Source organism: Gymnoscopelus microlampas (genome assembly GCF_963454915.1).
Source record: "Gymnoscopelus microlampas genome assembly, chromosome: 20".
Classification (NCBI taxonomy): domain Eukaryota; kingdom Metazoa; phylum Chordata; class Actinopteri; order Myctophiformes; family Myctophidae; genus Gymnoscopelus; species Gymnoscopelus microlampas.
Window position 1 is genome coordinate 29,911,640 of NC_139957.1, and position 13,086 is coordinate 29,924,725.

Genomic DNA, 13,086 nt, shown 5'->3' on the forward strand with positions numbered 1-13,086 from the left:
TAAAAAAAAGAAAAACAGATGTGCTATACTATAATGCCCAAACTATGCCATAGTCCATAGACCATGACCAACCTGCAATTGGTGGCATTTAATATAGTCCTGCATAACTAAACACTGTTAGTGTTACTTTTTTCACAGTAGTAACTAGTTAAGAGTATTATTTGCCTTGTTTATGAATACTCTGTATTGAAGCCATAAAGATGCACTAAATCCTTTAATAATTTCCTTCTACAAAACAAAAATAAATGAATAAGCGGATAAGTTGTGAATATCAAGTGAATGCAGCAATTTTCAATGCAGGCTGCAGATGTTTATTGCCTCATCTTTTATGCATCTCACATTTCATAGAGAAGACAGTTTGAGATTAACTCACAGTAAAAAAAATAACGAACACATACAAACTTTTCTACGACCAACAACTGTACAAAATAGGTACATAATAAAATATATCTTTTCATAATTTTAGTCTTCTGTACATGTAAAAAAAGACAACAAAAAAACACAATATTTACAAGGACACTTGATGACAGACAAACACAATTATACGATTCCTATAATGCTACTTTCAGTTCCCTGCCAGGCAACTAGGAAGTGTTAGTGGGGTTGTTGGGGGTGATGCGTTGCTGAACTGGTCAATAGCCCCAGGATGGTGGAGAGACAGTGCAGTTTCTCTTTCACATGCTCTGGAAACTTCTCATTGTCCTTATACCTGTAGGGAGACAGGTACATCTATGTGAGCGTTTGGCAAATAACAGCAAACAACCACCATGCATGAGATATGCAAAGATGTGGCAATGACAGACCGACAGACAGTCAATAGGGCTGTCAATTCTCCTCTATAATCCCATTTGAATTTCAATGCTTTATTATTTGTAATATTCAAATATTTTATATAATATATAGTTATATAAAATAATGTATAGTTGTACAATAATAAACACCCACGTGCACACATACAAATGCTCTAACAACAGGCTAAACAAAATAGTGAAACCAACTATATTGGTTAAGGGTTATGGCTTTAATTTAGGTTCATTATAATAACTAGACCATACCCGGTGAAGGGCGCAGACGAAAGTAGTTGCAAAGTTGGGGTTAATGCAGGTCCTGTTGCGCGGTTTCTCCCCCGCGCGCGTCCCGTCGTGGCGGCACCCACCCCACCTCCCCCCGTCGCGCCACCCCCCGGCCCGCGGTCACCCCTCCCCACGGGCGGATATATATCTATATATCAGCACTTTGTTCGCTGCAGCTGCGTGTGAGGTCGTCATTGTAGAAGGATGTGTCGTAGGTGGTTCTCGTCGTGTGTGTGTGTGTGTGATGTTGCTGGCTGTTGTTGGCTTTCAGGGGGTGGAGTCCTGGTAGTGATAGGAATGATTGGAATGTGATGTGTTGCCATGACCGCCTATTGTAAGCGCTTTAGGGGCAATGTTGGTGTTATAGGGTTCGTTTGGTTTGGCCTTGTTTACTGCTTGTTTCTCTCGCGAAACCTGGCAACGATGCATGCGCAGTTTGATCAAGAGTCCACCCAACCAAGACACCACCACCGCCGTGAGGTTACTAGAATTATAGTAGGATATAATAATACATATATATATATTGGGGCTCTCTCATGACTCATCACCGCTTTATGTCTGTGCGTTCCTGCCTAGTGCCTGTTTTTGCTTCGGTGTACAACAGTGTCGCGCAGGGAATACAGCTGAGCTGACCTACAAGCCCACACCACTTGCATCAGCGACGCGTTGTGGTCTTGCAGATCGGCTTGGGCGGAGCCGTTAATAACTGCATGTCGCACACGGACAGAGAGAAGCAGAGCTGAACTCCTCTACATTTAAGACGGACAATATTACATAAAAACCTTCGCTGTTGTCATAATTATGAAAGTTTCTTAAATGTAACTTTCCTATCTTCATATAATGGGTCCTCACTAATACTCATGATAAAATGGTACCATTTTTTTCAACTCAGTCTGTGGACAGTCCAGACACCCGTCTACCAGTGACATCATTGTCAGGCAGGATTTTTTTTCCCCACAAGATTTAACTATTTTATTTAGATCTTTATTAACGTGAGAACAATGGCTTCTATTATAGCATGCTAACTTTCAAGGAATAGAAAGCCTGCAGTTTCTATTAGCTTGGATTCATCATCGATGATGTCACTGGTAGACGGGACTCTGAACTGTCCACAGCCCTCCTCTGAGACGCGAACAGCGTTTTCCTGAGGAGTTTTTGCCAAGGGGGCAGGGGTTATGAGAAACCGCAAAAATAAAACCTGGCGAAACAGTTGCGTGCATTAGCGCAAGATGAGGATAAAGGAAACATTCAGTCTAAATGTCCAGTTTGCTAATTCACAACTACTACTACTTGGTGTGGGAATTATCTGGCACATGTACAGTATGTATCTGTTATGAAAGAACAAGAAGAGAAATTGTATCATGAGTGAAACGGCTACAGTCCATCATGGGAAACCATAAACCTACGTAGGCCTACATCTAAATGACTTGCCATATTTACATTTCCTTACAAATTCCAAATCTTTATAAGCTATATATTTCTGGGATGCATAGTAACATTGAAACTCCACAAGATATAGATACAGCCGTGTGTGCCTTGACTTCTGTGCTCTGACTGCGCTCGCCAGGCTCTCTCCCCACCCGCACCCCCGCCCCCCTGGTAAAAACTCCTCAGGAAAAGGTTGTTCGCCTCTGAGACACAGACCGAGTGGAGAACAATTGTACCATTTTATCATGAGCATTAGTGCGGACCTATTATATGAAGATAGGTTGAAAATGGGTGAAGTCGTCCTTTAACTCTCTGTGTGCAGTGCATGCACTCAAACGTTATGATGTTGATCATGCGTGACATGATGAAAGAATTTGTTTTCGCATTGGTAGTTCAGGAAATAAAATTAAGCAAATAATATTAAAATGAAATTTAAAAAAATATATATATATATCGTTTTTTAAACTACATTCGAATGCCAATTTTAGCATTGCAATGTTATAAACATTTTTCAAATTCAAATTATTTTCGAATAGCTTAATTCGTTCTGACAGCCCTAACAGACAGACAGACAGACAAACCCAGAGAAGGTACAATTCTAATTTGTTTACATTATAGTCTACATATACATATATTAGTCTACAAACTGTACCAATATCACTGCACCAATGTTTACTGATGTTATTTTTGCACACTTCATTTTACACTTATGACTGTATTACTTATCACTACTAGTAATACCTTACTTGTATTATATCTTAATTATTTTGTGTTACCTTTCTCGGATTATATCTTTACTATATATGTTGGAGTGGTGGGATTTGCATAATTTCACTGCACATAAATGTATGGGCATGTGACAAAGTCTTTGAAACTTTGAAGCAAAGCCAGAGGACTGCTGTCTTTGTTACCTGGTGGTACGTCCTTCTGGGGACGTGTAGATGATGCAGGACACACCAGACTGCACCACCAGCTGAGAACCATCATTGAACTGCACCCACACCTCTCCACTGGTCAACTGTATGATGAAAACATAGGTACATTTTACATTAAAACCTTGATGCCAAAAATATTAAAAAGGTGGTCATAACGGGTTGAGGGTATTCCGTGCATCATTTACCTGCGAGGCCCAGCCAATGTTGGGCACAAACACAGATTTGACCACTTTGCCCGCACTGGACGCCAAGTCCTGCTTCACTGCAGAGCATTTCTTATTAAGGCTGGCCGAGGTGATGTCAGACCCATCGTAGGAGATCATCTGGTGATTCAAGATAACAATATATATTACGCACAGAAACACATGGTAAGTAAGTAAGTAAGTACATTTTATTTGTACAGCACTTTTCACAGAGAGGACTCACAAAGTGCTTTACATACAGCAGAAATAAAAACAGCAAAAAACATTCAAATGATTAGAAACAGAAACAAAAACAAAAACACAATGCATCTCAGAGAAAACAAAACCGCAGACATATTTCACCATTGGAGGAGAAGCTCAATGACATTACCCAAAAGCATGTTGAAACAGCTGGTTCTTAAAAATATCCACGCTGCAGCTCTCAGGCCACGAGGAAGGGCATTCCAGAGTCTAGGTGCTACAGACTGAAAGGCTCTGTCACCTTTGGTGATTAACCTGGTACGAGGAATGACCAATAGACCCTGGCCCGCTGACCTCAGGGTCCTGCTGGGCACATATGGTTCAAGTAAGTCAGTTAAATATTCAGGTGCCTGGCTGTGCAGAGCTCTAAAAGTGAGCACCAGGACCTTGAACTGAATTCTAAAAATGATAGGAAGCCTGGAGTAATGTGACACCTTCACATTGGTGGTGCATATCGTTAAATATGCATGCATGCCTTCTGCAGAGTCAAGACTATGGGACACTCACCGACGGAGTGATAGAAGGAGGCTTTGGCGGTGAGGCAACCTCAGCAGGTGGTGGTTGCGATGGCGACGATGACCGGCAAGGGGAGTCTGCATTGGCAGGTCGCCTACAAGACATATGACTAAGATGAGCCACAGATCAAGGATTCACTGGATAATCACAGTCACAAACTACTGGATTCTCCTCCTCACCTGCCAATAGTGATGGGAAAGAATGGAGTGTTTCTGGCACTCCGCTGCTCTTCTGCGATGATAGCCGCCTCCAGAGACAGACACATGCCGTGTGCCTCGTCTGACAGCTCCACGTACAACCTGCTGCCTGGACTCAGGCCGCTCAACCCCGCCTCGCCCTTCACTGTGCACGACTTCCCACTCTTCTCAACCACTCGGACCAGCTCCGACGTCTTGTGTATCTTTGCTCCTGTTACAGAGAGCAACCATGATGGTCATTTAATGTTTGTGGAATAATATGCAGGCAAAAATAATGTAACACTGTTAACATTGTCATACACACTTCTGACCAGGCAATCCATTTCATTTCCCTGATGTGATTCATATTTTGACAAGTAAGAAAAAGATCGTAAGTATCAAAAATAGTCATACATTGTTTTATTGTATCTTTCAACGATGTAAAGGAATAATAAGTAAAATAAACAAGTAAATCATGAAGGTACACTTTTGTGTACATTTATTTCCCTGTGTGACAATACTGACATACATCAAATATGGGTTTATGTGGTCCGTAGAAATTGTGCCAGCACTTTAAAGTCACAAGCATCCTGTTATTGGGGAATATTCCCGAATAATTATTAATACATGACAAATACTAGATTTTTTTAGCAGCAAGCAAGAAAGCGATCACGCGTCGCTGGTAACCAACAGCACCCTCTAACCAAAGAAAATTGGATGGACATTATAGGGGAAATCTAAAATATGGAAAAACTAACATTCATACTCAGATTACAAGAGGACAAGTTACACAAACATTGGGAAAAGTGGACTTTCTTCCAACAGCCCATGGACGATGTATAACATTTTTTACTAAAGTAATAACTGTAGCAATTGTAGAATGCAGCCCTTTTGCCTTGCCTTGTGCTTTTTTTGTTTTCCTTTTTATTTTGTATCCTTGTATGTTTGTTTGTCTCTTGAAATCTTTTTTACAATAAAAAGTCACAGCATCCCTCTTCTGATTGTGACTCACCGTCATAAAAGCAAACTTCCAGGTCTGCATCCGGAGAATTCTCCATCAGCATGCATTTGGCATACTTGGTGTAAAGGGTCACTTTGGGAGTCTTGGATTTCACGAGCTGCAGAAACTTGGAGGCATACTGGTACTTCTTCCAATACTTTTCTAGAGGAAACAAACAGCATAAGACAAAAATATAAATTCATTTTGTAATCTTCCATCAACAGATATACTGTACATACATATCTCCTGCATCAGTATTAATAGGTGTCTTCAACAGTCTATTGCTGCTAGGATACATATTACGCTTACACAATCTTTTAAGCCGTTAACACCACTAGCTAATTTAAAACAACAATAATAAAACATTATATATCTGAAAAAAGTAAGCTAACTAATAGCTGTTTCTCACGGTTACAAACAGAAGTTGGACATTGAATGTACAGAATTATTATTGTTTACAGAATGAAACCATCTGTACCTGGAAGGTCCTCGTAGCTGCAAATGAAGATATCTTCAGGGGGAGCAGGAGGCCTGTCCAGCACAGGAAACCCCTTTCCATCATTAGGATGGTATATTGTCACCTACAAGAGAAATAAAAAGGGTCTTATCGATTAAAAATCAGCATAATACTAACATAAATACATGACGCTAAATAGGGTCTGCCACAAAAGCCTGGCTGTTGCTGGAGCTCACCATTGAACCATCGCAGGAAATTCGAAGGACTTCTTTCACCCTCTCTTGACTGCCTTGGCCCCTTAACAGCTCCATGCACACTTCACCTGTATCAACGATGCTCACCTGAAGACAAACACGAAACCGTTAAACAAACAGAACTGAGTGGGTCTGCCTCAACTCTGCAGAGCATACATAAGGAAACATGTCAGTAGGTGGCTACAGCAGAGAGAGCCATCTTACTAGGGGTGCAACAGTAAATCGATGTTTAAATTTTTTTTATATCCTTTTTTTTTTAAATGGCAAAGATAGCAAAAATAGCTGATCTACAAGCGCACAACACGGTAGTACAATAAAATATATAAAAAAGGGCTTAAGCCTTAAGTGGTTAATCAGACTAATGGATTTAGTCGATTATTTAAAAATATATTAGAATGTTTTTGCGCCGATCATTGGTATATAAAATCTTTAAGAAATTTGCAAAAACAAACATGGTTCTCGATTATTCGAAAAGGTCATCGATGAATAATCATCAAGAACATAATCGACAGTTGCAGCCCTCTATCTTACCACAGCATTTTTGGTCTTCTGTCTGATAGGTTTCAGTCTGGAGGCACACAACGGTGGGATCACGTCTCTAAGAGATTTCTTCTCCTTCTTCTGGAACTCTGCTACGGGTACACTATTCTCCCTGTAGGAGTCAGGGTTATGCGGCTGGGGGAAATGGTGCGGGTGGTGCTGGTTGTGGTGAGGATTGGCCCCCTGGCCTCCCGGCTTGTCCGTCCAGGAGTTGTGCACACCCAGCGGCTCCCTGCCACTGTGGAGACTCCCGCTGTTGCTGTGGAAACTCCCACTGCTGCTGTGAGCACTGTGGTCAGTGGGCCTCGAGCCAGAACCTGAGGAAGGGGTGGAAAATGTTGGTTCTGATTCTGAACTCTAGCAAAAAGGAAATCTGCACGACAGAAAATGTATGTAGCAGGGGTGTAAGAGGAGAAAAAGAATAATCACAGTATATCGAAATAAAAGCTCAGTGCAGCACTTTGAATTTGATCAAAATTAGGCTATAATTCAAGGTGTTAGTGGTGTTGCATGATGCTTTCATTTAATTCTAATACTGAATAAAGGTTAAAAAACAGACTTTACCTTCTTTACTGAACCAGTTTGAAATACCATTCGAGTCTTGGAACGGCATGCAGGGTGGATGTAAAGGCTGTGTGGATAGTGAACAGCCAGAACTGAAAACACAAGGGAGAAATTACAAAGAGTTAGTAGGTCTGAAAACTAAAGTAATCTTTTGAGACATTTTACAAAAATAAAAAGGACAGCATCTCACTTAGCGGGCTGTTTGATGGGGGGTGATGGGAGCCTATCGTGCTCAGAGAAAGGGTGTGGAGTGGAAGTCATGGAGAAGGCCTGCCTTTCGGCGCTGAAGAGATTCTCCTCTGAGTGATACCTTCCCAGCTGGGTGTAGCCCGTCCCCTGTCCTGCTGCCTTAGAGCTGGAGCGGTCCGAGGAGTGAGCCCTCCTGAGGTAGCGAGAGTGGGGCTGTCCGCTCTCTCCGATGTGTAGTGCCCTGCCCTCTCGAGGAGCTCTGTTTGTGTGCTGCTGCCAGTGATCTCCGTCCTCGAAACAGGCACTACTGGGCTGGCGAGGCACAGCCGGAAGGGGCATCATGCGGTTGGGGAGGGTGGTTCCTATCATGTGCTTCGTTCTCCTTTGCAGCCGGTTGCTGCTGCTGCCCGAGGTAGAGGAGGTGCAGCCTGTGGAGATGGTGGCGATGCCACTGTCCATGGAGCCCGTATCCTCCAGTCCAAGCTCCTTAGTCCTGGCCAGCAGGCTATGAGTCATGAAGGGGTGGTCTAGCAGTGCAGACAGACTGGGCCGCTGGGAAGGGTTCTTCTGCAGGAGCTGGTAGATGAGATCCTGAGCTTCTACAGACACGTGGCTGGGCATATCATACTCCCCAAGAACCACTTTGTTAAGTGTGTGTTTGACCGTGTCCCTCTCAAAAGGAGGGCGACCCATCAGGAAAGCGTAGAACATGCAGCCCAGGGACCAGACGTCAGATTCCAGACCGTGGGCGCTGCGGGTAGCCACCTCGGGAGAGATGTAGTTTGGTGTTCCGCACATGGTGAAGTGTTTTTCAGTTGGGAGCTTAAGCTGAGTGGCCAAACCAAAGTCAGCGATTTTAAGGTTCATGTTGCTCGTCAGCAGAAGGTTCGTCAGAGTCAGATCCCGGTGCATAATGCCATGAGTATGCAAGTACAGCATACCTTTCACTATCTGAAGCATGAAATGCCTTGCTGTGGAACGAAAAGAACAACAATTCAAAAAAACAACAAAGGACCGTACAACAGGAAACGTACATTATATCTAGCCTACAAAGCTCTTGAATATGTATTAGTCAAAACATACAGCAGGCTACACCAGGGAACACACAATACATTTCTTATTGGTACATCTACTATAAAGCTATTGTATCAATTGTTATTGTATTATTATTATTGTCGTTATAATTGTTATTGTCGTTATGGTTATTGTTTTTATAATATATAAGTATATATTGCTAAATATTGTATATAGTTGTATATATAGTTGGGATATAGTATTGTTTTCCTTATTCAATGCTTTATTTGATGTGTTTCGTATGGTAAGGACACACTTTAGGATCATCACCTGACAAGCCCGTTTTTTGGTGGCCACTCCTGCACATTACCCCCCACCCCCTTCCCAATACCTTTGTAATGTACATTGACTGACCTTCATCCTCGGTAAAAGGCCTCTTCATGTCTTTCAGGTACTTGCTCATCTCTCCATTATGGCACATCTCCAACACCAAATATACATAATTATTGTCTTCAAAGTAGTTGTAAAGCTTCAGGGAGAGAAAAGACCACATGTTACAATACATATTGATGATAATGTTATCAAAGCAAGACTCAGCTCTTCTGTAAGTTTACACCAGGTGAAAGTGGGTGAAATTATTTTGTGCAAGCTTCCTTGACCTTCATTAAATAAAAAATGAAAAGATAAAGAGTAAAGAAAAGTCCAACGGTATATTTACAAGACACATACATAAGACAAGGCAATAGTACTGTAATACCAATAAATATCAATAACAAATATAACAAATATAAAGTGTGTGACAGCAATATGTAGACCTGTCTGAAATGGGCAGAGAAAAAGAGAAGAGTCTGCACGACTGATTCATTTTTAATGTCAGTCACACAGCTGTACAAGTATACAAAGAGGTAAAAGTGTCTATTCAAAATAAATACAAAATACTTTTCTGGATATTACTGTTTTAGAACAGCACCTACATTAAACCTAGTGAAAGTTGAAACTTTTTCATGTTTAAAAGTACTTGTTGACCTGGGCATAAGATTACCATGCGAGTTGTTAAACCAAGTACGACTCCTCTTACACGCATGGCTGACAGCGTGTCAGATATCTGCTTTGTGTTATGTACATTTCACAGCCAAATAAATAACACAATTTAGCTTTACAGGGAAGAAAAGAAGCCATTGATATCAGAATCAAATCATGGTAAAAGTGAAAAGGGCAATAGATCTATAACAACAGACACAATTGAATGAATAAAATAAACATTAAACACAGGAGTTAATGATGTCCAACCAACGTTACCTCCAGTATTGACGGGTGTTTCAATCGACACTGGATTTCCACTTCGTTAGTCACACGCTGGACCATGCCAGATTTCTGCATAGCTTTTTTGTCAATCTGCAATAAGTACAAAATAGGTAATTATACACCTGCCTCTATGTACAACAGGTAATGCTGTACTGTGTGATTTCGCTCTGTGGTTGATAGTCAATCTGTTACCCACAAAGAGAGTGTGAAATTCTCAAGTAGGCAAATCTTTGGGGAGTCAGTCCCACAAGACCCCCATGGGATGGAGCTGTGGTCTAATAATTCCAACAACATTCTGAGCACCAGTTGCACTCCAGCTCTTGATGGATAGCAATTGAACGAATTACAGATTTACTAAAATCTCAGAAATTAATCTTAATTAATAGATAAGCATCACGTCTCCACTTTAGGTTAGTACAATAATGTCACTACCTATAACTGACAAGCCATGACATTTAAAAAAAATGGATGATAAAATATTTGTATATTATATTAAAGGTATTCTTACCGTTTTGATTGCAACTTCCAAACCAGTGTTCACTGATTTTGCCCGGTAAACACATGCAAAGGATCCCTTCCCAAGCAAGTTAAGGACCTTAAAATCCTAAGAGAATAAAAAAAAACATTAAGATTTATGAAGTCCACAAATAATTATGATTATGGGAAACAGACGACTTCTACATTTCAGCATTGCTTCCTTTGATCCATTGCCAATAAGCAGGGGACTGTAAAGAACTATACCTCAATCCTCAGAGCATCTGCATGAGCTAGAATGTTGTCCTCATCATTACTAACTGTGTTTTTAGTCCCGAGATTATTATTATGAAGGAAATAGTGAATAACTTCATCAATCACAGTCCCTGCAGTCTGCGACATGTTGGTGGTGGTAGCAGGCCCAGACAACTTCTAAAGTTACCGTTTCAACAAAGGTAGGCTCATGAAGACATGAACCCTTCAACAATTACACATAGGGGTAAAAGAAAGAAAGAAAAAAACACTCCCACAATAACGTTAACTGCCAAACAAGCCATCTCCACCTGACGCTGTCATCTGGCCAACCACAAACCTCTCATTATCCCGGTTCCATTCCCGCTGGTGATGACAAGGACAACAGACTGTTTCTAAGCAGCTAGAACTGATTCAGCCAGTGTTGCCATGTCCGCTCATTATAAGCGACTGTGGGCTTATTCTTCTGTGAAGTTGCTTTAAATATTGGTGGTTGCGGTTTTTGGGGCTTGTTTCTAAAGTGTAGTTGCTTATTTGGGCTTGTTTCCTAATGTTGTTAAACCAGTGGTTCTTAAACATTTTCGTGGCAAGGACCCCCAGATTAATATGAATTTGTCCGCAGACCCCCCCCCCCCCCCCCCCCAATCTGAAAATATTAGGGACCTAGGGACCCCCATTGAAGATTTGTGTTGTTAAAAATGTTTCAGAAATGTTCAAAAATTACCTATTTTTTCCAAGATTATTTGTGTCTTCTTTTTTTTATTTTAAATAGCAGACCTACAAGCTCACAGCGCGACACGTTGTGAGCATGGTCGCTTCTTTTGGGCTTATTTTCATACACTTGGTTGCTTATTTCTCTCACAGAACCTGGCAACACTGTTTCTAAGCAACTAGAAGTGATGCACAGATGCAGCCAGTCTCCAGAGGCAGAGAGAGAGAGGGAGGGAGGGTCACTCTGTCTGGGTGGATGCAGCCCTCGAGCCCCCTGAGGGGCTTGCCTTGCAGGCTAAACAATCCTCCTCACACAGTCGATTCAACACTATGGATTTGACCGCGTAGCTAAAGTTAAAATGTCAAGTTTAAAAGCCATTGTGTCACTGTCAAAACAGAAGTTAGTATCATTATAAATGTAACTGTGTTGTTTTACATTCTTTTGCCTAATAAAAATGTCAGTCAATCAATCAATCTGCCACTGCAGACCCTTACGAGTGCATTTGGTTCAATTTGTACACTGAGAAACAAATGCATCGTATATGTATATGTATGTGTATGTTTTTCTGTGGTCAGAGTTAAATATATATAATAACCATGCCAAGTTTTCAGATCATGTATACCTGCAAATGGTGAATACATAATAACAAAAATAAATACCTTCAAATGAAAAGCCTCTAAAACGTTTTGCCATCTTTATATATATATATATATATATTTTTTTAAAGTTAACAGTGTTTAACCCTGTATGCATCCAAAACCTGCAGAAATACGCAGCAGTTGTAGTAGCGAAATGCTACTCGCATGCTATTGCTAACTGGTTAGCATTAGCGTTAACACCCACCTCGATTTTGTCGCCGATTGAAACGCTCATCTTGTCCGATTGTCGGTCGAACCAACGCGTCCGCGTCAATAAATGTTTATCATCCAACAGCGTGTGCATAGAACTTCGTTGTAGAAACCCTCAAATAATGAATAAATGGTATTGTTTTATTCCCCTCCAAAACATTGGCACTTCTTCCATTTTGAAAATATCCGCCCGTTACATTTTGGCCGACGTCACAGCTTACGTCATATCACAACAACTCTGAAGTGGCACGCGGCGTTGCCATGCCCGCTTATTATAAGCGACTTTGGGCTTCTTTTTCTTTAAAGTTGCTTGTAAATATTGGTAGGGTTGCGGGTTGCGTTTTTTTGGGCTTGTTTCTAAAGTGTAGCTGCTTTAATATTTGGGCTTCTTTCCAAAAGTTTTTAATTATTATTTTAACCAGTGGTTCTCAAATATTTTCATGCATGGACCCCCAAATTAATATGTATTTGTCCATGGCGCAAAACATTTTCAGATGGGGCTTTCTGAAAATGCAAGGGAGAGCCCTGTGCCAGATTTGTCTTGTTAGAATGTTTCCAAAATCTTCCAAATATTCCACATTCTATTTCAATTTCTTGAAAATAGCAGATCTACAAGCTCACAAGTCACAATGCGTCGTAGGTTTAACGCGCTCATGTGGCCACTTCTTTTGGGCTTCTTTTCCTAGACCTGGTTGCTTATTTCTTTCACAAAATCTGGCAACACTAGTGCCACGCCCACCCATGTACAGAAGTCTTCTTTTGGACAAACAGCATGTGGGTACACTACCGCCACCCACTGATCTGGAGTGTAAACTAAAGATCTAGCCTAGAATATATCTACCAAACAAAGATTTATGAACAAAACATTCAACACAATAGTCAATAAATAAATACATAAATAGGAAC

General features: G+C 41.0%; 1 protein-coding gene across 1 annotated transcript; it reads right to left on the bottom strand.

Moving 5' to 3' along the window:
- Positions 1-295: 295 nt before the first annotated feature.
- On the bottom strand, positions 296-12,361 carry plk4 (polo-like kinase 4). The gene is made up of 15 exons (XM_084044901.1): positions 12,176-12,361; positions 10,403-10,498; positions 9,889-9,984; positions 9,004-9,118; positions 7,577-8,546; positions 7,387-7,478; positions 6,814-7,139; positions 6,265-6,369; positions 6,050-6,152; positions 5,584-5,733; positions 4,575-4,803; positions 4,387-4,489; positions 3,622-3,759; positions 3,413-3,519; positions 296-709 (listed from the first exon to the last, which is right to left on the bottom strand). Exons 1-15 carry the CDS (start codon positions 12,272-12,274, stop codon positions 595-597), a joined length of 2,844 nt encoding a protein of 947 aa, XP_083901027.1. The 5' UTR covers positions 12,275-12,361; the 3' UTR covers positions 296-594.
- Positions 12,362-13,086: the final 725 nt, after the last annotated feature.

Bases quoted from the DNA above. Each gene is read 5' to 3' on its own strand.
- plk4 (XM_084044901.1), bottom strand. From the start codon at position 12,274: ATGCACACGCTGTTGGATGATAAACATTTATTGACGCGGACGCGTTGG. The intron at 4,804-5,583 runs GTGAGTCACAAT...TCTCTGTAACAG, and splicing joins GGAAGTTTGCTTTTATGACG to GAGCAAAGATACACAAGACG. The intron at 3,520-3,621 runs GTAAATGATGCA...TTCATCATACAG, and splicing joins ACATTGGCTGGGCCTCGCAG to TTGACCAGTGGAGAGGTGTG.